The sequence below is a fragment of the Aphidius gifuensis genome, linkage group LG4 (genome assembly GCF_014905175.1).
Source record: "Aphidius gifuensis isolate YNYX2018 linkage group LG4, ASM1490517v1, whole genome shotgun sequence".
NCBI lineage: Eukaryota > Metazoa > Arthropoda > Insecta > Hymenoptera > Braconidae > Aphidius > Aphidius gifuensis.
In genome coordinates, this window is record NC_057791.1 from 22,449,274 (window position 1) to 22,474,114 (window position 24,841).

The window sequence follows — 24,841 nt, forward strand, 5'->3', positions numbered from 1 at the left end:
TCATTTTGATTTTAATTTTTTAATTTTAAATTTTCACTCATTTCCTTTTATCAAACAGTTATAATTTTTATTTTTGAGCTTTGTAAATTGTTAAAATAATTGGATTAAAACATTTTACAGCCTTTTTAAACTCACGCCTAATTATTATTTAAAATTATCATTAAAATGATTATTTTCACAATGAAATTTCAATGTTTTTAAGCACAAAATATACCTACAATTAATTCTACTAAATCAGACTAATTTATTATTATTTTTTTTATCAATAACATAATATATTACCGAGTTTTTTTAGTATTTTTATTATTCATTATCTTTTTTTTTTTTTTTACATTATTGTAAGCTTTGAGCTTGGGCCTGCCTTTCATAGCCCCACTTGATATATAAAGACTGTTTAATAAAATACAAAAAATACCAATTAACAAATTATTATTATTATGGATCATTATTTTGACATGATAATGATACCTTTTGCTTTTTTTTTCTTCACAAATAAAGTCACAGTGTTGTGTGAAAATAATTATTAAATAATATTCAATATTATTCATTCCAGCTGCTGATAGATAATTATATTTAATCAATTATCAATGACTAGATTAAAAATATGTACGATTTATAAATTTAAATTAATAAAACTAGGCTTTGTCACAGATAAATTATAAATTGTGAAACGAAAAAAAAAAACTACTATCACTCATTTTACAACTGTCAGTGAATAATATTATGATGTCTATCATAAACTACAAAAAAAATAATTATATAATCATGAAAAAAAATTAAATATATCTATTGTTATTGCAATTTTTTAACATATTAATTATCAATCAATATTTCAGCATTATAATTTATTTGTAAAAAAAATATTTTGCTCTACTTTTTGACTCAGTTATTCTTTTACATTTGATAAAATTAATTTTTGTTTTTTTTTATTGCAAATTTTTTTTATATAAATGTGGATCGACCACTTGAAAAATTAATTACTATTAAAAAATCAATAAATAAATTTTCAAAATAATTATTTTCATTTGTGCGAAAAAGTATTGATTTTTAATTTAATTTTATTTAAGAGTATGTTGAGTAGTTGAATGAATGGCAGGCATATTTATAAAATAATAAACAAATCTCTTTATATTGATTTTCAATTGGAAAAAAGAGACAGTCTCACAAGTACCTGGCCATTAATTGATAACTAATTTTCACGTATAATTGAGCATTGTATTTTAAATCTCACATGGAAATTAAATTAAACAACGAATGCCTATTTACAATTCAATACAATTGTTACTTTTTTTTTTTTTTACCCCGTTGTAATTCTTTTATTTAATTCTAAAGTTCATTTCAACAACTAGTATACATGAGTACTTGTATTTGAATACTGTCATTATTTTTATTAATTAATAATTTAAGACTAGCGCGAAAGAAAAAAAATATATAATTAAAATACAAAATAAAAAACAAGGATAAAAATTATAAAAATTAATAAAACAAAAAAAAAAATAAATATAAATTTAATTAAATAAAAAATAATGAGTTAATTTTTTTCAGCATTTGAGTTAACGAGACAATTGGCAGAAAATATAAATACAATAATTGTTTTTTTTTTTTTTAATCTGAATTTGGCATTAGACAGTCTTGGCAACAGTACACGCTGCTAACACTAATATGACTTTATAAACTGTGCTAATTATTTATAAATTAATTTTCATCTAATCACAATTCTAATAATTCGGTCTAAATTGGTCATGAAGTTTACGAAAAATATTCATGACCTCTCACAACAGTTATTAAACAACGAGCAAGGAATGATACACGTTTTCATTTAAAAATTCTATTATTATTATTATTATTATCATTATTATTATTAATTTTTTTTAATTCTTCTTTTGGCATCAGATAAATTGACGAGAAATAGCCGACATATGCCAAAATAAAAATACCAAATGAAAACTTTAAAAAGAAAAAAATAAAGAAGATTATTTCGATATAATTAAAATATCATTTAGGAAGAAAATATGTCTTTGGATTGCATGAAATAATAATAAAAATAATAAAAATTATATAAACACTTGAAAAGATAAATAATTTTAAAAATATTCGACAGAGTATCATAATAAAATATAAAATAATAATAAATAAAAAATTTTTTACGTTAAAATATTAATTGAAACTCGTTGTTTGTTGGATTGGATTATATCCTAACATTGCAACAGGAAATGTTTTAATGTGTGTTTGCCATTGGGCTGAAAGTTGGAAGAATTTCACACCGTACCATTCAGTTCCATCAATTGTAACTGCAATATAATTATTATTGTTATTGTTTAAATTAAAAAATAATAATTATTGTCAATATTTTGATATTACCTCTCAATGGAATGTTGTGAGTTTTAGCTGAACATATTAATCTCGTAACACCATCAACAGCCTGACTCTTTGGTTCATTTTCTTTTTCTTTTTCTTTTTTTTTTCCAAGTCTCATAACTATAAAAAAAAAAGAATATTAATATCTATCCAAAAAATGTTGTCAGTGTAATACAATTTTTTGAAATAATTCCTCACTCTTTTGTTTTTTTTCTTTTGTTGTAAAATTCATTGACAAGTATTGTCCAGGATATTCACATAATGCTGGTAATCTTTGTACATGTAATGCACGAAATGCTTGACGTAATGTACTTTTACCCTTATCACCAAGTGTTGGTTTACTCCAATAATCTAATTGTAATTCAACTGGCTCCCATCCTTCACGTGGTTGACTGACATTTGGACTACTTGGTGGTGTTAATCTAGTTGGTGGTGGTATTGGTAAACTTGGTGGTGGTAAACTTGGTGGTGAATATGACACAGCCATACCAGCCTCATCAAAATCAACTGATGCTGATGTATTATTTTCAGGACAACCAACTCTCACGTCATTTACAAATGGAATAAATATTTGACTACTATCATCTGTTTCTCTAATTAAAATAAATTCATTTAATTATTATTTTTTTCATCTAATTAATTGACTTATTAAATATTATACCTGTATGTAACCATTGCCTCAGCAATTGGTAGTAAAAGTGTTGTTCCAGAATTCATTAAATAATCAAATACTCTAGCTGCACCCTCACCAGCACCACCAGCTTCACGTTCTAAAAGTTCTTTCCATTCATCACCAAATAATATTGAATATTTATTATCTATTGAGCATAAATATTTTGATAATGTATTTAAACCAAGTGGTACTATAAAAAAACGTAGATATTGTTGCCAATCTGGTGGTCGAAAACTTAATAAATCAACATAATGTTTTAATACACCATTTATAAAACCATCACCACCAGCTATCACAACTTTTATTGGTACTGGAGGTTTAGCTGAACTGTTGCAGCTATCAACAAAAAAAATTTTAATTACAATTACATTTATAAATAAACTAAATAAATATAAACTTACAATTTTTGTATTCTTGCAATAAGACATGTAAAAGTAGCACGAATATCTGCTGGTGATGCAGTTGTTAAAACTCTGATATTACGTTCTTGAAGACGTGCTGCTAATGCTGCACCACCTGGATCTGACAGTGACACAAGAGCTATTGATTCTGGTAGACAATCATCTGGTAAAACTCGACATAATTGCTCAACTAATGCTTTCCTTGGCTAAACATAAATTAAATCAAATAATAAATATCCATTATTTTAATTATTTGATGTATATTTTGTTGAATAAAATTACCTCTAAATTATTTAAATCCATTGGTGGTTTAAGATCAACACTTAAACTGTGTTTTTTCGATTTATTACTACCTGGTGTACCTCTATCTCTTGTAAATAATTTACTTTTTCTATCGGTATTTTCAGTTTTATTATTTTGTTGTTGTTGATAATCAGATTTTGGTGGTGATCCTGCAACAACTGTTGGTGCATCATTTGCCTCATGATCTGTCCAATTTTCTGGATGGGAATCACTGTCTGCTCGTCTTGAACTATCATCACTCTGTCTATCTCCACATCTTTCTGTAATATTATTTATTTATTTAAAATTCATTTGTCTATTTTAATTACATTTATTTTTTTTTTTAATTAAATTTTTGCTTTTCACTGCAATAAAATTATTAATATCTTATTACTATATATTGTTATTATTAATTTGTATTTTTTAATCAATTTGTAATTTATTTTTTTCTATTCTAAAATGTAAATTGGAAAAAAAATTATAATTGGAAACTACGAGACATTGAAAATAAAAAATTATTGTGCTTTAAAAATAACTTACAGTGTTAACATCGTCACAGATTCAAACAGGTAGATAAAAATACATAAAATATGCAATAAAAGTGAAAAGAGGAATACGTACGTGTACTGAGCAGATAGATAGAGACGTCAGATTATTATTATTATTTTTTATATCAATACTATTCATTATTTTATTTTTACATTGTGTAAAATATTCATGGAAAAAATATTTAAAAAAAAATTTTTATTACTGATCAAATGATGTTGAAAATATAATTAAAATTTTTCTTTTAATGTTAATTTTCATTGGGATATTTTTAACTATTCAAATGACAAAAAAAATTTATAATTCATTAGAAAATAGAAAATTAAGGGCAAAAGTTGAATTGACATTTTCATATTTTCGAAATTATAAAAAAAATTATTTTTTTCACCAAATTTAAACTACTTTTTTAAATATTATTCCACAGAGATGCTTCCAAGTGTCTAGGGTGCTTTTTAAAAATTTAATTTTAGGCCACCAAAGAGCCCTGAATAATCTCTGGACTTGGAAATTTTTACCGATTAAATTTTTATTCAACGTAATCTGATCAGAGTAAACAAAAAAATTTAACATGTTTGTTGAGAAATTTAACATAAGGACAATCATGCTGAATAGATAATGATTTTTGTTTTTTTAAATTCTAAATATAAATAATTCAACAATAATACTAGTGTTTAAATTATAAAAAAATAATATAAATATATACAGGATGTTCAAAGCTGACCAATGAAATTTTTATTTCAACTAAAAACTTACATGAAAAAAATTCTTTACATGAAATAATTTTAAAACTACAAAAATAAAATAAACTAAAATATAAAATGCATTTTATTTTACATAATTTTTTTACTATTTATTTTGTTGTTGTTATTTATTATTTATTATTAAATTAAAATATGATGTTATTGGTTTTCTTGAATCAAAAAAATTATTTAAATTATATCTTGCTTGTTAAATAAATTATCTGGAATATTTACAATTAATTGTTAATCTAAAAAATATAATTTATATTTTCCACTAGTGACAAATGAAAAATATCAATATTTATTGATAAAATTAATTTTAAAAAATACATCAAGCATAGAAAGAAATAAAAAATAAAAATTAATATTTTCTTAATTATAAGAATAATAATAGTGTACTATTTAAAAAACAAAAAGAAATTATTATTATTATTATAAAGTATATTAATAAATAAGAAAAATAAATAACTGTTTATTTTTAGTGAAAAAAAAAAAAAAATTAAATCAAGGTGATATATGAATTTTCGAAAAGTTTATTTGTTTTAAAATTTTGTTTTAATGTTTATTTACGTACCTGGTGTTGTATGCCGATTACGTGATTTATCTTTGACAATTTGACTGGATGATGATTGAACATGTGTTGTTGCTGGTGATGTATTTGCTCCACTTTCCTCTCTGGTAACTACTACCGAATTGAACCATGCAACAGTGCAAAGCCAATTCCACCAAGATTTACTTAATTTTATCATTTTTTTTTTAAATAAATTTTTTTTTTATTTAAATAATCAAGGGGAATATAAACTGTCATCAATTGTTTATTATTATAATTTATCAAAAATTATTTAATTCAAAAGCAAAATTAATTTTTTTAATTTAAATATCAAAATACTAATTTATCTGCTTGAAAATAAGCAAAAGTACAAGACTTGTGATAAAAAAAAATTCAACAATAATAATAATAATCATCATGCTATTATTATCATTATTATTTTAATTATGTATAAATGATTTATGATTTTTATATTAACTGCATTTAAAAATAAATAGGCTGTGATTAACGATTGATATTGTTTTAAATTTTGCGATATAACTGTCGCAGCAATACTACATTGTTAAATAAATAATTAAATAATAATAATGATGATAAATTTACCAGTATTTGATGGTGCAAGAAGTGATCGACTAGAACTAAAAAATGGTCGTAATGATGGTTTTGGTGTACTGCTAACTGACATTGTATCCAACTCAGGACCACTGTCAGATAAATCTTCAAGTTCATCAAATAATTCTTCAATTTCCATATCACCACCTTGTATAAAATAATAATAATAAATTAATTAATAATAATTGTTTGTTGAAGAAGAATAAAAAAGTAAATTAATTAAATAATAAAAGAAGAAAAATTAATCAATCATATACCAGATAACTTTTGTCCAATTTCAGCTTGATCATGTTCCAATTCTTCAGAGACACGAAAACGTTTTAGCAAAGCAATAAACTTTTGCTTCAAGTTTCTTTGCTAAACAATTGATAAAAATAAAAGTTAGTTAATTGAATTTGAATTTTTTTATTTTATTTATTTTTTGATTAATTACTCTTGCATTTGCTGGCATTTTAGCACGACTTTTTCTTCGATGTACTTCAAGAGTTGGCTCACTGTCACTACCCTCAGCTTCATTTTCTGAACTAAATTCTTCCTCTTCATCACTGTACTCTGGACAAAGACGTTCATTTACATCAGTTGATAAACGTTTGTCTTGATCAACTGGTTGTGATGTTAATCCAACAACACTTATTTTTGCTAGTACAACTGAATTACCACCGTATTTTTCTGCTTTATCGTATATTAATTCTAATTCTAAATCCATTTGTTTTTGTAATACCTAAAAATTTATTATTTTTTCATTATTTAAAATTTACATTGGGTATATATTATCATTGGCAAATAAATGACAAATTTATTATTATCAAACTATATTTTTTTCTATTTTATATTTAATTTGTTTTAAAAAAATTGACGTTATTGTTTTATTTAGAAATTAATCAAATATGATAATTAGGAAAAATGAAAATATTGTTTTTTAATCATTTAAATGATTAAACATCATTGAATATTTATGACTCAAGGCTGTATAAATAATTTGTGGTTTTTTTCTTTCAATTCTGTTTGCACGAAAATTTGAATTTTTCATTAATTAATTAAATTTCGATTAGTATATTAATTTTTTTATCATAACAAGTGATAAAAATATCAGATTAATATATTTTTTTTGAAAAATAAAAATGGAAATTACCTGTGCCATATTGACAAAACCTTCAGCAAGTGTTTTATATCCCAGCATTGTACGATTTTTATATCTTTTTCTTCTTTGTAATAGTATCAATAATTTATTACCATCTCTTTTTAAAAAATGTGGATATTGTAATGCAAATTGTAAATCCAATTCAGTATCAAGTATTCCACTTGGTGGTAATGTTATTTCATTAGATCTTAATGTTCTTTTTGAACTTTGCATTTTAACTGCAATGCTGATTGACGTTAAATCAACACCAAGTGATCGTAATATAACCAGTCTTGATAATGTCAATGTACAAAGCCTATAAACATAAAAAAATAACGATTTTTACATTTTGTAACAAGTAAAAACTTGTTTTAAATATTAAAAAATTTACATTTTATTTTTATCCTCAATAAGTCAATATGTATATATAGCAACTAAACTATATATTCAACAAATTTTTATTGCTCATTCAACACGCGATGAGTGTCCGATTACAACACAAGCCTATTTCCTAAACTTTGAATAATTTTTAAACTCCAATATACATTAAACCCTATTTCCTAATAACAAAATGAACACTTAAAAAAAAAAAAATTACCTTTTTCCCTATTTTTATTATTGAAACAACAATTTTTCTTATCAATTTAATCAATCATCAATTGATTAATATGCATAATAAATGTAATATATTAAATTGAAATAATATAAAAAATGTAGAATAATAAGCACGTGGATTCTATTTACGTTGAAAAGTTTTATATCGATTGGAAGAATTGAACAGACAGACAGTAGGGCGACACAGGTAATTGCTAAAAAAAAATAAAAAAAATAAAAGTACATGTGCGTGTGGCTCCAGGGGGTCGGTTTCGTGACAAAGGGCCCACCTACTGGCTTTCCTGCTATTAATTAAATTGCTGATGATTTTTATTATATTTAAAATATTTAAATCACAAAATTATATACTAATTTTTATTTTATCAAAACATCTTGATTTGATTATTTTTATATTTAATCATTAAATTTTTTTGCAAAATAATTTAGAAATATTTCATGTTACTTTTTATTTTTATATTTAAAAATAGATATCAAATATATATATGAGGTTTAATAATAAATCTGTAATACTAGTTACTTGATTGAAATGAAAAAAAATAAAAATTGCAATTCGAGGTGGGTTTACTGGTCAGTGACATCAAATCGATATAATTTTATTTCAACAACAACAACCCTTGGCAGTATGTGAAATTTTTTCCACTCTTAATTTTTTGTATATTCTATTTTGAATATTATTTTATTGATTTTTGAAATATTTTTAATACAATGTATATATGAAAATGTCATTGTAAATAAATTAATATCAAGATTGTCATATTGAATAACAAAAAGATATGAAATTTTTTTCAATCAAGTTTATATTTTGATTAAGAGTAAAATTTTATCAGTTTGTAGAATAAGTTAATATATTTCTTTTATATATTTTGTATGTCGATATGATTGTACCTGATATTTGTTTGGATACATATGTATGTGACGTATCATTCGTGGTCTGAAAATGGAATATTGATTCGTGACTTGTAGACGAATAAAACGAGTACAAGACAATATACACCTAAGCAATGATAAATTTTTTTTTTCGATATGAAAATATATTAAATTTAAATATGTTGGAGGACAATTAAAAATGTGTTGATAATAAATTAAATCAACAATGAGTATAAATATTTAATAGTCATGTTTTTTTATGAATAAAACAATATTTTCTTTTTTTTTTTTTTTTATTTCGATAATCGAAAACTATGACGAAAGATATTTTATTTTTTTTTCATGAAAAGTTTCGAAGGTGAGGTGTCTGTTGAATATTTTGCAATGATTATTTCATGGGTCGACAGATTTTATAAATAGAAAAATTCTATCCTTGATGGTTTTATTAGAAAAATGTAGGAAAAAAAAATTTAAAATACATTTATCAATATTAAATTTAATTTTTTTTCTAAGAATATTTTATATTTTTTATTATCCAGTGAGTTTGAATGTATAAAAATTTTTATTAGAATTGAAATTAAATTCTTGTCTGTTCAATTGAAATACAGAAATGAGAATTGACAGTTTAATTTTTTTATTACACATGGAAATCAGACTCTAAGAATTATTAATTTTTATTCTCATCGATAAATTTAATTTAAAATGTCAGAACACAAACAAAGACAGTGTATTATTCTCACAATTAATTAACAATAAATATAAACCATACAATTTCGAAATATATTATAATTTTTAAAATATCATGTGAAATTTTTTTGGCCCTCAACACATGTCCGCATTGCAGCAACAATGTTACGTCAATGCCAATGTCACAGACAGACGCCAAAATAATAATATTTAAAGGTCGTGGTCATATTTTATTTAAAAAAAAAAAAAACCAACTAATTAACTATCTAATGATTGAATTAATTAATCAACCCAACTGATTGATTTATAAAAATTTATTACAAGCTCTCTTGACACATAAAACACACGAATTTAATTTTCCTTTTTTTTTTCCTCAAAAAAATATAATCAATCTTATTTTATTTCTAAAAATATCATTGAATTTTTTTTTTCTTTTGGCAACTTGTTTATTAATTTTTTTTACAACGAATTTAAAACTTGATGTAATTTAAATTTAAAGTTTCATCAATAAAATATTTTTTAATTAAAAAAAAAAGTATATTTATTTATTCAATAATTTTTATTTATTAATTTAATCATTTAACAAGTTAAAAATAATAACAAACAATGTTCAATAATTTTTAACTTAAAAAAAACATACATCTCAAGTTTATTATTTCAAAAAATTAATTCAAGATAAATAAATGAAAATATAATAATAATATAATACATAAAGTGTGAATAAAAAAGGAAAAATAAATAAAAAAAAAATTGTATGTGTAAACCGATTTAGTGCTTACCACATGTTTACCGAAAACATAGCAACGGGTTGTCGAATATAAATTTACTCAACAAGAGAGGGAAGAAGAAAAAAAAAAAAAGAGGTGATATCTAATTACACAAAGCAACGATGAAACCTTATCATTACTTACATTTGTTGCTATTGACTCATTTTAACAAACCCCCACAAATTCAATCAATTAATACGAATTTAATATCGAAAAAAAAAAAAAAAAAAATTAATTACAATACTCTATTTATATTAATATAAATATGTAATTATTTTTTTTATTACTGTCGATGAATATTAATTTATGACAATGACATTGAAGTTGATAATCCTGTCATTGAAGCACCCGTTTGAATGAGCCGGGATTAGCTGTCAATTTTAAGTGTCACAGGAAATGTAAATCTCTCTCTCTCTCAATTTATTTTATGTTTACATTTTTTTTCTGTTTATTTTAACCCATGTTATTTATTTATTAACCATGTATATTATTAATTAAATTATTATTATTTTAAACAAAGAAATAGGCATTTTATTTTGGCAAATTTATTTTAAAAAATTAAAATTAATTTAATTAAATTCCTACGATTAATTAATTTAAGAAAATTAAATTAAAATTATCTCTATCTCTCTCTTCACGTCTTGGGATTAAATTCTCGATGAGTCAATTTTAAAATAATAATCAAATTTTCGTCTACCAATGCAATTTAATGCGCCATATAAAAAAAAAATTTATTTATTTTCATTTTTTATTATTAATATTAAATTTTATCAAAAAAAAAAAAAAAAAGTTAATAAACAAATAGTAATATATTTTTTCTTGTTTAAATATTTAAATAAATAAATTTATCTGATTAAAAAAAATTCAATAAAAAACAAATAATAATTACAATTAAAAATAAAAAAAAAAAAACATTTATTTTCATTTTATCTGTCAATAAAAATTTGTTTTAAATGATGATGATTGATGATAATGACATGTCAAGATAAAATAAAATAAACATAGTTTATGTGTATCTGATAATCACAAGTCATTTCCCTATTGTCCGGATGTTTGTCATCTTGACAGTTGTGCTTTTATTTTTTTATTTCCTTTTTCTTTATCAATAAAATTCCCTCCAAAATTCATCACAAAGAAAATCCATTATAATTAATAATAAAACAATAATAAAAATAGTAAAAATAAATTAAATACAACTGTCATTTTGGAGTAAATGTATTGATGATTATTGGAGTATTTATTAAATTTACCTGGGTATACAATTGGGTGGTGTACGATCAACTTCCCATGTTGCAAAAAGCTTCATTGGTACAGGCCGGTTGGCAGGAGTCGTCATTTTCATACGCTCCGCCATTGTTAAAATTATAAATATAACACTTATCACAATTATTTATTTAAACACATCAGTATAATTTCATAAACTATTATAATCATCAGTTAAATTATTTATATATTTTGATGATAAATAAAATTACACTGATGGAATTATAAACATCCCTGATGACAGGAATATAAACACAACACAACAACACACAACACACACTCTCACAAGAGACACTTTTTATTTTTTTCTTTTTACTCTTTATTTATTTTTTTTTAAGATGAATATATTTTTTTAAAAATATGTAAATATGTATGTTATTTGCGATATTCCACGTTGTGATATATGTATGTAATTTTTGAACATGTATTTTCTTAACGCATACACCAACAACAACACCACCCTGCCGTCAAGATTATACCCGTCTGTCTCGTCGGCATTTTATTCACCACCACCTCCACCACTTTTCAATACATACAAAACAAAAATTTATATCACAAAATATGTGTGATCAGATGATCACATAAATTTACTCTCTCTTACAATAATAAATTGGAGTAAAGTATCCAAGAGAGATGGAGAGTCAATATGATTTTTTTTTTTTTTATTGATAATAGGGACTCTAGATTAATTTCTAGCTTATACATGATTGGTTGATTTTATTATTTAGTTTTAAAATGGCTCGACGAATCAAGCTTGCGTATTAAAATAGCGGCAGCTTGAATTTTTTATTTACAAAAAATTGAAATTTATTTATTTTTCCTTAAAAAAAATTAATATGGATAAATAAAAATGTCACAAAAAATTTTCAATGATAATTTAATGTTTATTATTATAATTCTTAAATAATAAAATATTTTTATTACAAAAATTTTGAATTTTTTTTAAGAATATAAATTTTCTCCTAAACATGAATGAAAAAAAAAAAAAAATCACAATAATATTAATAATATAATAATTTGACAAAAACAAGAGAAAGAAAAAAAAAAAAAAATTCTATCAAAATGACACAGTATTAATTATATATATTAAAAAGAAAAAAGAAAAAGAAAAAATGATTAATCTCATTCAACAAGATGATAAGAAAGCCACCACATGAAGACTGACTGTAATGCAGCAACAAAAAGTATAAAATAAAGTCTTCTTTTATTGCCAATAGCTGTGTATGTAGAGTGTCCCTCAGGTATGACACGTAATTTAAGTGATCGAATTAAGAAAAATGCTAATGATATACTAAAATAACCAATGACAATATAATAACCCAAACGTCCAAGTAAAAGTGACAACAATAACGCAGCATTAATTCCAACATATTTATAACCACAATATGCAAGTAAATCAAGTGTTCGTAAACTAGTATCAAGATTCATTGTATATAATGTTACAGTATGAATAACAAGTTCAAGTACACTCCATGCAAGTGCTGAACTAGCAACAATACCAAGTTGTTCTGGACTAAAACGTTCTTGTGTACCAAGTAATAAACCAGCCATAACAACATATGTTAAAAATGCCATTGTTGGTATATACATATCTGGTGCATTTTTTTCATATCTTGGTTGTAATGGTACATCTTGTTCATACTTTACAGACCAATCCTAAACAACAAAAAATAAATAATTAATAAAATGATAAATTAATTAATAAATATAAATTTATAACAATTAATTACCGTATGTGTAAATGGAAAAAATAATAATGCAAGTTTAAGAAAAACATAATCAGTATCAACAGCAAAATAATATTTAATTGCTGTAACTGGTACATATTTTTCAAGATGTTGTTTACCAGTGTCAACAAGTGCATCACCATATTTTAATGCCATATTTGTGACAATTGGCTCGGCAAGTAATTGAGTTGGAAATTGAGTTGGTACAAATGTATCAATTCTTGGTGGTTCATTTTGATTATATTGCATTGATGGTTGTTGCATTGGCATTGGCATTGGCATTTGTTGTGGTATTGTTGATGGATTAAAACCATATGCTTGTGTTGATGGATCTGGCATATTGAAGCCATATTCTTGTTGTTGTGGAATATTGTTCATAGGCATCTGAATAATTTTTAATTGTTATTTATAATATTATTTTTGATGTATATATTTTTATTGAACATACCTGTTGGTTGTACATGTAAGGACTTTGTGGTGTTGATGAAGCTGTTGGAGCCAAGTTTGCTGAAGGATCTAGTATCCTTTTGGGCTTGCCTAGATAAATTTATAACAACAAATATTTTATTTTATGTTTATTGATATATTTGTTATGGGTTTTTATTTTTATGAAAACATAACCTCTAATTCTGTATATGTCATTATTTTAAAAATATAAACACAATGTATTTTAATGTATTTAAAGGGTGATAGTTAATTTATTTTTCAAATTGGTTATTTAATATTATTTAGTTTGACAGATGGAGTGATGAATGGGATTTAATTGTAATGTTGATGATGACACATACCTCTACGAGCACCTGAATTGTTATAGTTCATTTTTGTGCTCTTATTATGATTTCAAGTTGTTGTATTGTCTTGTTGTATTTGAAATTTATTTTTTCCTTTAATATTTATGTTTTTTTATTGATGATTGGAGCTATTTTATCATTTTTTTTATAACAAAATGTAAACTTACACGTCGCCTTGTCATTCCATAAAAATATTTTTTTATTTTCTCTCTTTTTTTTTTTTTGACTGTCTACTAGAGCAGCCAGTGAGAGTTTACAGAATTTTAAATTTTTTTTATTTTATTCTGTTGATAAAAAAGATTCCCAGGTAGTTGTTTAAAAAAAAAAATATACTCATCAACTATAATTATCAATAATAATTATTGAATCATGTCAAATTAATTTTTCAACATAAATAACAATACTAATATGTAATAATCAAATGATTTTAGAGTGAGACTATAGTAATCAAATTATTATTTAATTAATAAAAAAATTATGTATAATAATTCAATCGAGTATTTAACGCATTAAATTATTTTTTATCAGTTTTAATTAAAACATAACGATTTAAATAAAAATACTAATTTGATGTAACTGTAATTAGGTGTTTTCAATTGTATGGTTACCATAAATACATGCCATAAATTAACATCAATATTTTTTTTCCATTTACATAATTTACATTAACTTTTTCCTATCCTATTGAATAATTTATAAAATTTCGCGATGCATTTGCTTCAGCGAATTTTCCAATAAATAATGAGATGAAAAGTAAAAAAAATAAATAAGAAAAATGTCTTCAATATTTTCATACATAAATTGTATAAAAATTAACTTAATTTTTTTTCAAACCTATTATAAACAATTGGAATTTAGTTATGTGGAAAATTAGGGGCTGCATTGGGTCTACCTTATTTTCATCAAGGTAAGTATATAGAGTAACCGGTTTATATATCCAAATGATCAAAAATTTTCAGAAAAATAAAATCCTATATACTATATAGTAGTAAGGCTAAACATGTTTCGGCCAAAAAATGTATCTTAATTTTCTTGGTCTAGACAATACGGAAAACTCACAATCACAATAGCATATCAAATTCATTGCTTATAGAGGTATATACAAAAAAAAAAAAAAAAAAAAGAAAAAAAAAAGGAGCAGAGCTTCTGTCACCTGTCTGGTTTCTCCTTTTGTGTTTCCTCTTCTTTTTAAAAGCGTTTCACCGGTTCCACCAACAGATCAGATTGGATCAGATTCACTCGAACAGAGACCATCACACTGTATAGTCATGTTTTCGACAATAATTTTTGGTCTCTTGTAAAAATTAATATAATTTATTTAATATTATTAAATTGTTAATTATATTAATAATTTTCAAATATTATTTAATATCAAATTAATTTATAAAAAGTGCTTAATTTGTGTGAAATAACAAAAAGGATTACTCAACATCATGGAGTTATTTAAAAAAGTAAGTAATTTTACATTACGATAATATTTTTTTTAACTATGAAAAATATTTGATTATAAATTTTTTGTTATTATATAATGTTGAAGAATTATATATTTTGTTGGTTGAATTTTTTCTTTTGTTAAAATTATAACTTATTCATGCGGTGGCTAAGTGCAGTCAGGTAACACGATATAACTTTTTTTGATTTATGGACTTTGGGAAGGTCAGGGTTAACAAATATTTCTACGTTTTTTTTTTCTTCTTTAATTTTATTTTTTTGTTAGACAAGATGAGTATTGGAATTTTTTTTTTTTTTTATTATTCGATTGATTGATTATTTTATTGATGAAATATTACATCAATGTTTTCAAATATTACATCTCACCTGGGGGTCACACAATATAAATTAATTTTTTTTTTTATCATTTGATTTTTCATTATTTTTTTTTATCATGGGAAAAAAAAAATTCAATATTTACTTGTCGATGAGTTATTGATGGATTAAAAAAAAAAAAAAAAAACAAACATGTTAACAGTTTTTTGAGTCAGTAGGATGATTTCTAAGTTAATATTTAAAAATTTTAGACGCTTTCTTTATCACTGTATTTTTCTTGACAATCATCATATCCATAATGATCTGAGTGAGAAAGAGAATTTTTAGTTCTCAGCATAATATTTAATCCCCACCAAATAAATCAGTGTCCCAAAACCAGTGCCAGCATCTAAGAGGACACGGTTTCTTTTTACTCATCCTTCATAAATAATTCAAGGAAAAGGAAGAAAATTTTTTTCTCCGTTTACAATGGAATAGACGGAGATAAATGAAAAAAAAAAAAAATATATATAAAATACACAAGAGAATTGTTAATTTCTCTTTGCTGTTTCTTCCTCCTTCACTTTCTTTAAACGAATGTGATGTGCTCCAGAGTGTTCTCTTTCAATAATCAAGTTCACACGATTCTTACTGACAAGAAAAAAAAAAAATGAGCACATCATGATTTTAAAAGCGAAAAAATAAATAAAAACATGACTTTTAGCATTTTAAAAAATAATATTATTGTTTATTTTTAAAAAATAACAATAAATGAAATTTAAATAGAAAAATTTTCATTTAAAAAAATTTAATTTAAATTGAGCAATTAACAATTATTAAACAGCAAAAAAATTTTTTTTTATTAAATTAATATTTACATTGTTTACAGTCTATAATATTTAAAAAAAATTTTATTTAAAAAATTGAATTTAAACAATTAATAATTATTAATTAGTAAAGAAATTATTTATCAAATTTTTTTTATAATATATTAATAATATTAACAATAAAATTTATTATATTTATTAATGAAAAAAGAAAAAAAAAAAAGTTTAAATTATAAACAATTAAAGGTCGATGTATCAAAGTTTATTGCCTCATTGAAGATATTCAGAGAGGAAGCAAAATAATGACCCACTTTTTTAAAAAAAAATTCTTCTTTTGCTTCTCGTGCCATTGACTGTGTACTGTGTTGTTCTTCCTTGTGCTCGTGACCTCTCTAGTTTCCAATTTTTATATATATGTACTGCATAAGTATATTTTCACAAGACACTTTTACATTCAACACACGCATATCCATATAATTTTAAAACACATGAAAATTTTATTATTCTTGTTTTTTATTTTGAGAAAATTAATGGTTTTTTTTTTTTTAATATATATTTTACGGTTTACCTGTAGACAAATTGTCGAATGGATCATTAGAATTTTTAAAGTAGCTAACTAATAATAGTAAATTATGATTCATCATTGGACTCTCTCAATTTGAAAAGAAATAATAAAAAAAAATATATATATTTTCTCGTTATTAAAGTTGAAAAAAATTAAATAATAATTAATCATAAAAAAATAAATTCTTTTCATAAATTAATTAATATTGAGTTTAATTAATGTGATTATACACTTGCCAATTGTAAAATTTGTATTCACACAAAATACTTGTTATTGTTTAAATAAAATAACTCTAGTAAATTATTTATTTAACAATATAATGAATAAATTGATGATGAATTTATTAGCATATAATGAATAGCTTATTTTTAAACTGGTTATTTTGTTGCTTTACTTTCTAAATCATCAATTTAAATAAATCATAGATTCATATATTTTAATTTTATTTTTTTAGAGTTTGCTTTTCTTGATTCTACTGATAAATTATTTGTCAATGGTATCATCTTTTCGCAATAATGGACCAAGACAATTATTATCAAATAGACAAAATCAAGACTTTCCTAGTGAATTTTTAACACCACCAAAACAACAACAACCATCAAAAAATCCACGTCTTTTTTTACCAATCATTAATCCTAATACACGAGAAGGAAAATTATTGATGAATTTATTAACAAGTACACCAGCTCCAATACCTTTATCAACAACACCAGAACCACCTGGTTTTTTTGCAAGATTATTTGGTTGGACAAATGCAGTTAGTCCAACTACTCCAATACCAACAACAACAACACCACAGCCACAGCCACAACAACAAACACAAACAAATAATTATCAATCACGTAATTATCAAGATGATGATTCACAACAAGCTGGCCAATGGCAGAATACCTATGATGCACGAAAACAATCATTACCACATAAAACGTGAGTTTATTAATTTTATTTTTTAATTATAAATACATAGAAATAATAATTAATAATTATATTTAATTTTTTTAATTAATAGATATTCAAATGAGCAACTTCCACATCCACCATTTCCACCAAATGGTCAATCATATTCACCACCATCTCAGAAAGGTAATTGTAATGATTGTAATAGTATACCCTGGACTCCAATAAATAAAGCAAATGCTTATGATGATCAAAATAATTATTCTGGAACAAATAATGGATTACCTCAAAATTCAAATAATAAAAAACCAATTAATCAACAAAATAATTTACCATCAAATAATGTGAAAGTATATGCTCCAACTAATACAGTACCATTAAAAAATAAACCAAATACAAATTGTCAGGATAATAATAAAATATCAAAAAAACGTCAGCCAGATTATCCAGTTCCAATAAAAATTCCAATTCAAAATATATATATGTTTGCTGGTGCATTACCACCAATATATCGTGAAACAAAATTTCATCCTCAAACTAGAAGAATTGAAAATGATATATTTAATCAAACAAGTAAACCTATTGATCAAGTTACTGATGCTTCAAATACTGAACAATTGACAACTGTTATTCCATATTTTGGTATCAACAGAAATAATGTTACAGCATCAAATATAGGAATAACAGCATCTGGTCGTGATTCAGTATCAAATTCAGTTTTTCATCCATATGTTATTAATAATCAGCCTGAAAATGTTACATACATTTATTCACAATCAACAGAGCCAGTTATTTACATACAAAATTCACCAACTGTTAATTCATTGTCAGGTGAAGTTTTTACAATTGTTAATTCACCAGTTTTAAATTATTCAACAACAGAAACACCAATACAATCAACAATACAATCAACTACTACTGTTCAACAACCAACAATACAGTCAACAACTACCATACAACCACCAATAATACAATCGACAAGTACTATTCAACAACCAATAACACAATCAACAAGTACTGTTCGACAATCAACAATACAGTCAACAACTACTGTTCGACAACCAACAATACAATCAACTACTACTGTTCAACCACAAATAATACAATCAACAACTGCTGTTTGGCAACCAGCAATACAGCCAACAACTACTATTCAAGTACCAACAATACAATCAACTACTACTGTTGAACCACCAATAATACAATCCACAACTACTGTTCAGCAACCAACAATACAGTCAACAAGTACCACTCAACAACCAATTATACAATCAACATATTATCAAGTACAAACAACACCAAGTTCTAGAGTTATAACAACAACAACAACACAAAAATCAAATAATAATATCAATAATTCAAATAGAAAAAATAAAACTGAACAACCATTGAGAGATGCAATTTACGAATCTTATCTTGAATTTTTAAAAAGAAATGATAATTCAACAACAAAAGAAAAACCAAAATCATTATTTAATAATAATAATGGTGGTTCAACATTAAAAGTAATGAATGCTTTTCCAGATAAAATTCATGATAGCTATAGTATTGATGATGACAATGATTATCCTACCAGTAGACGACAAACTCCTAAAAGAAATAAATTATTTCAAATAATTATTCCTTATACATCACAATATAAACCAAGTCCATTTAAATTACCACATGATTTTTTAAATCAACAAGATAGCCACTCTGATGAAACAGCCATTTCTCCAACAATATTAACATCATCAAAAGAATTTAACACAAATTATGAAAATCAACTCTCAAAAAATTTAGAAAGTATGGAAAAATTATTAAACTCTACAGTTAGAATAGCAAAACCAGCTAATACATCAATTGATCATGTTAAATTACAAAAAAATATTGACAATTGGACAATTTTAGAATATTCAACAACAAAATTACCAGGTTCATTTAGTCCACAATTAACTCAATCAAAATCAATACCAGATGAATACTTGACAACAACTGAGCCAACTACATCAACTGAAAATACATATGATGATGATGATGATGATTTTTCGGAATTTTTTGAAAATGATTTAGAACATGTTGGATCATCATCAAGTGTAACAAATATTAAGGTAAATAAATTATTAAAAAATTATTTTTCAAATTTAAATATTATAATTTAAATAATTAATTATGTTTGTTTTTTTATTATTTTAGTATTCTCCATTTAAAACTGAAAGACCATCGACATACAATATTGAAAAAACAAGTAATAAAGAATCATCAATAAACATGAACGATCAATCCTCAAAACAACTTTCTGTTTCAATGGCTTCATTGAATAATGAACGTGTGTATGTTGTTACACCACAAACATTTACCAGTCATAGTAATAATAATAATAATAATAATAATAATAATAGTAATAATAAAAGTGATAATAATAATAATAGTTATAATAATAATGAAAATAATCATAGTGGTATTAGAAGAATAATAAAAAATGATATGATAAATTCAACTGAATTGAATTCCATTGAGAAAGCATACCAGGTGCTACCTGAAGCTGTTAATAATCTTGAAGTTGCTTCAACTGGTCCAGCACAAAATGGACTTTGGGGTATTATGGAGCATGATCAATATGCATCAGTAATTAATAATTCAACATCAAAAATACCAGTTCTTCATTCAGGCCATTCAAAGGTAAAAAAAAAAAAATATGATGAACTTAATATATTTTTTTAAATATATAAAAATATGATTAATTTAATATTTTTTTAAATATAAAAATATGTCGAATTTAATATTTTTTAAAATATAAAAAATATGATTGATTTAATATTTTTTAGAAGAAAATTTGATAAACCCTGCTGGAAAAATTGCTCTGGCATTACTCCGGCATGAGATTGATGCTGAAATAATTTCGTCGACATGGAATTAGTACCAGTATTTTCTCCGTCATCAATCTCATGCCGGAGTAATTACTCAGGGAATTAATTTAATATATTTATTTTCTTGATGATTTATTTAATAATATTCCATATTCTAATAATATACTTTTTTTTTTATTTTCATTAACCGTTATAATTTTAAAACGAAATTTTTTTTTGTTCTAGGTATCACGTGGAAGACAATAATGATTGCCAAATAAAAAAATGTAAATTTAAAAATAATATGAATGTATTTAATAGACTGCCAAGTATTTATTATTCATTATTTGAATATATTAAGTTATATTTTTTTGAATATTAATAGCTAATTAATGATTGATAGTTTTTGTAATCATCAAAAATATTATTATCAATATTTAAGCTCTACAAAAAAATGAAAAATATAAAAACTAATTTAAAAAAAAAAATAATTTTTTGTGTCAATTTGTGCTCAATTTTGTATACTAATAAATATTATCAATAATTAATTTAATAATTTTTATTTATTAACTTACATTTACATAAAAAAAAAAAAAAAGAGACTATATATAATAATCGAAAGAAAAAAAAAATTGAATGGAAAGTTGAGTGAAATAAGTTTTTTTTTTTACTAAAAATAAATTTTTCATTTAAATATATAGAAAAGAAAAACGTGGAATGAAATAATCATTGATAAGTGACTTGTGACTATTTTTTTTTTGTTTTTTTATAAATGTAAACATTGAATATTCAATGAGTATGTGGTGCTGAATAAAATAAAAAATAAAAAATGTAAATTTTGAATGATTTTCAAAGTGAAACCATATTGTTTTGTATTGAACTTTCGAATTATTAAAGAAATTAAATTTGAAAAAAAAAAATTAATTTAGTCTTATCAATTAATGACCTGATTAATATACTAACTTAATTAGAGGTAATTGTTGGTTTATTGAGTGTAGAAATGAAAATGATTGCACAATACTGAAGAGGATATATTTACTATAGAGGAAATTAAATACTATGAGTATAATGTCTGACATGAAATCATAAAATGTGAGAAACCGGAAGATGTTGAAACATTGTTTCATTGTTTTACACACAATTAATTAATTTACTTTTTCAAATATCATGAGAAATATATATAAACAAGGACATGACCTTAATAAAGAAAAAATTATTTAAAAAAGAAAAGCATGATCTAAATATCTGGCTGATATAATTTCATGGAGAAGAAAAAAAAAAAGTGGACCTACACAAAAATTAAAAAATTCGGAGTAATCACGGAGAAATTCGGAAAAATTCGGAGAAATATTTTCATCAGGGTATTTTTTTAGTATTTTTTAAAAATGCTGGAACTTTTGATATAATAATAAAAAAAATGGAAAAAGCAATAAAAAAAACCATAAGAAAGAGTTTATACATACGAAAAATAAAAAAGAAATTTTTTTCCAAAAAAATCCCGAGAAAATCTGAAAAAACTCCGAAATAATATCTCGAGATATCCGGAAGTCTCAATTGCGTAGAAAATCAGTAGAAATCCAGAGAAGATCCGGAGAAAATTGGCTTATTTTTTCATTCAATTTTTAGGGTATATAGTTTTATATATTTGCATTAATTATTTTTCAATCATGAATGGGTTATAATGGTTATAATCACAATTTTGTGATCAAATTAAAAAAGATAATTCTCGATTGTTGAGATTATTGCTTAGAGATATGTTTATATTTATATCACAAAATAAAAGTACTTTTATTGAGTTTTCTTTATAGGGCAATTGAGAACAACTATATGAAATTTAAACGTGGAACACAACATGACAGCTCAGAATTTCTTCTAAAATTATTCAATAAAATTTAATTATAAAAAAGCAACAGTCAGTGGAATAGGTGATTCATATTACCATGTAAATTTAAAAATATGTATAGACAACAATCATAAATATACCTAATAAATGAAAATATTTTGCCTATATTCATTTATGATAGATCTTATCAAGGTATTACTTTATTTTTAAAAAAATAAATTTAGAGAAAAAAATATTGAAAATATAATGAATATCTATCAATTGATGATTTAAAAAATGTAATTGAAATATGTTGCTTTCGATCCTGGTGTATGTGAACTATTTGGAGAAGTTGAAATGAATTCATTAGGGAATTTTAGACAGAAATAATTTTAACATTAAATAAATTTAAGCTATCTCAAAAATTCAAATACCCGAGGCAAAGAGCGAAGATAATAATATATGCTAATCGTAAAAATAAAAAAAAACGATGACCCTTTATACTGTGCAATAGCCAATAAGGCACTTGTAATTATTAATTGATAATACAAAAAAAAATATATATAAATAAATAATATCTTAATTTCTCTGCAATTATTCCGAATTTCTCCGTAATTACTCCGAATTTTTCCCAAATTGACCCATGCGGAGAAATGGGTGGAGAAAGGTATGAAAATTTTTTTCCGAATTTCTCCGAAATGACTAAGGGAAGAAATGTTCGGAATTATTTCTCCACGAACATAATTTTACCGTGAAGAAATTTTTCCATAAAACTTGGGTAAAGGAACGTTCCGAAACATTTCTCCGTGAAAAAACACGCGAATAAACGTGTGAAAAAAATAATTTTACCGCGGAAAAATTCTTCTGAAATCAATGACGAGGAGAAAATTTTTCACTTATTTTTCCAGATGGGTCAATTTGGGAGAAATTTAAAAATTAAATTAAAATTTAAAAATTCCGAGTAATCACGGAAAAATTCGGAGAAATAGTTTCATCAGGGGTTTTTTTAGTATTTTTGATATAATGAAGATAGAGACTTCGTATTAGGCTTAAATGAAAGGCCCGGAAAATGTGTATCATCTGGTATGTGGGGTTTTTTTCCAACAATAATAGCTTTCGAGAAAAAAAATTAAATATCTGATTTTTTTTTTTATTTTCGAAGTTTTTTTTTTTTTTTTCCAAAACCATTGAAGATAGAAAAAAAAAACCACAATGCAAGCGATAGAGTTTTATTTAAATCTAGTACGAAGTCTTTATGTCAATTAGTAATATTATTTTTTTGTATAATAAAGTTGAAATTTTTTTCCATCAAGTAGCTGATAAATAGAGAAATAGTAAGAGAGGGTAAATGATTAATTTGACTTCAGTTTGAGCTATTTTTAACGTAATTAAGCATTTGTTGGACTAATTAACACGTAATAAGTATCTAAAAAGGCGTAAATAGTATTAAAAAAATGCTAAACATGAAAAAAAATAACAAAAAATAACAGGGGGCACCCGGATTTGAACCAGGGACCCATTGGACTGCAGCCAATTGCTCTGCCACTGAGCTATACCCCCAAATCGATGTCATCCTCACTCAAAAAACAGTACAAAATCAACGAAAACTATATACCCCCAATTTGATATCTTTCACATTCAAAAAACAGTAGAAAACCAACAAAAACTATATACCCCCAAATCGATGTTGTACTAACTAAAAAAACAGTAGAAAATCAACGAAAACTACCCCCAATTTGATATCCTCCTTACTCAATAAACAGTACAAAAACTACGAAAACTATACCCCCTTCTTGATAGAAGTCTATTTACTAGTGACTTGAGGAAAAAAAAATTTCAACTTTACTATACGAAAAGTATTTTTTTTTTTTAAATAATTCTACTAACAATTGTAATCAGTTAGCCATTCAATGTCATGCATCAATAATTATTTTAGTACCTTCTCCCCCACCCTCCCCCTCATTAATTATAGAAATTACATATTGCAAATAGCCAACAACTATTTATTATTCTAAATGTTCAAGGCTGTGGAAAAATCTTTCTTCCTTATATTCTCGGAAGCAACCTTTAACTTGCCTACACATGTTTTTTTTTATTGAATCCTTTATACCTGTTCACACTACTAGGTATACATAGTAAATTATAAAATCAAGTTGA

At 24.1% G+C, this 24,841-nt stretch overlaps 3 protein-coding genes and 1 non-coding gene across 6 annotated transcripts; 1 reads left to right on the top strand and 3 right to left on the bottom strand.

Moving 5' to 3' along the window:
• Positions 1-1,285: 1,285 nt before the first annotated feature.
• LOC122855713 (phosphofurin acidic cluster sorting protein 2) lies at positions 1,286-12,104 on the bottom strand. 3 transcript variants are annotated; one of them, XM_044157271.1, is made up of 12 exons: positions 11,469-12,104; positions 7,295-7,598; positions 6,596-6,883; positions 6,420-6,519; positions 6,154-6,309; positions 5,575-5,682; positions 3,715-3,995; positions 3,433-3,638; positions 3,020-3,367; positions 2,557-2,951; positions 2,362-2,478; positions 1,286-2,291 (listed from the first exon to the last, which is right to left on the bottom strand). In XM_044157271.1, exons 1-12 carry the CDS (start codon positions 11,570-11,572, stop codon positions 2,158-2,160), a joined length of 2,541 nt encoding a protein of 846 aa, XP_044013206.1. In that variant the 5' UTR covers positions 11,573-12,104; the 3' UTR covers positions 1,286-2,157. The 3 variants fall into 3 exon arrangements, with proteins under 3 accessions (XP_044013206.1, XP_044013205.1, XP_044013207.1); XM_044157270.1 differs by having other exon boundaries at positions 5,575-5,685; XM_044157272.1 differs by lacking the exon at positions 5,575-5,682.
• Positions 12,105-12,344: 240 nt separating this feature from the next.
• Positions 12,345-14,237, bottom strand: LOC122855714 (protein YIF1B-A). Its single transcript, XM_044157273.1, has 4 exons — positions 13,997-14,237; positions 13,657-13,745; positions 13,212-13,592; positions 12,345-13,137 (listed from the first exon to the last, which is right to left on the bottom strand). The coding sequence occupies exons 1-4, from the start codon at positions 14,025-14,027 to the stop codon at positions 12,604-12,606; spliced, it is 1,035 nt and encodes a 344-aa protein (XP_044013208.1). The 5' UTR covers positions 14,028-14,237; the 3' UTR covers positions 12,345-12,603.
• Positions 14,238-15,402: 1,165 nt separating this feature from the next.
• On the top strand, positions 15,403-21,311 carry LOC122855715 (DEP domain-containing protein DDB_G0279099-like). The gene is made up of 5 exons (XM_044157274.1): positions 15,403-15,450; positions 17,592-18,064; positions 18,147-20,124; positions 20,210-20,695; positions 21,109-21,311. Exons 1-5 carry the CDS (start codon positions 15,433-15,435, stop codon positions 21,127-21,129), a joined length of 2,976 nt encoding a protein of 991 aa, XP_044013209.1. The 5' UTR covers positions 15,403-15,432; the 3' UTR covers positions 21,130-21,311.
• A 2,861-nt stretch (positions 21,312-24,172) lies between these two features.
• Trnac-gca lies at positions 24,173-24,244 on the bottom strand. Its single transcript has one exon. It is a non-coding gene; the product is annotated as a tRNA-Cys (tRNA).
• Between the last annotated feature and the right edge of the window lie 597 nt (positions 24,245-24,841).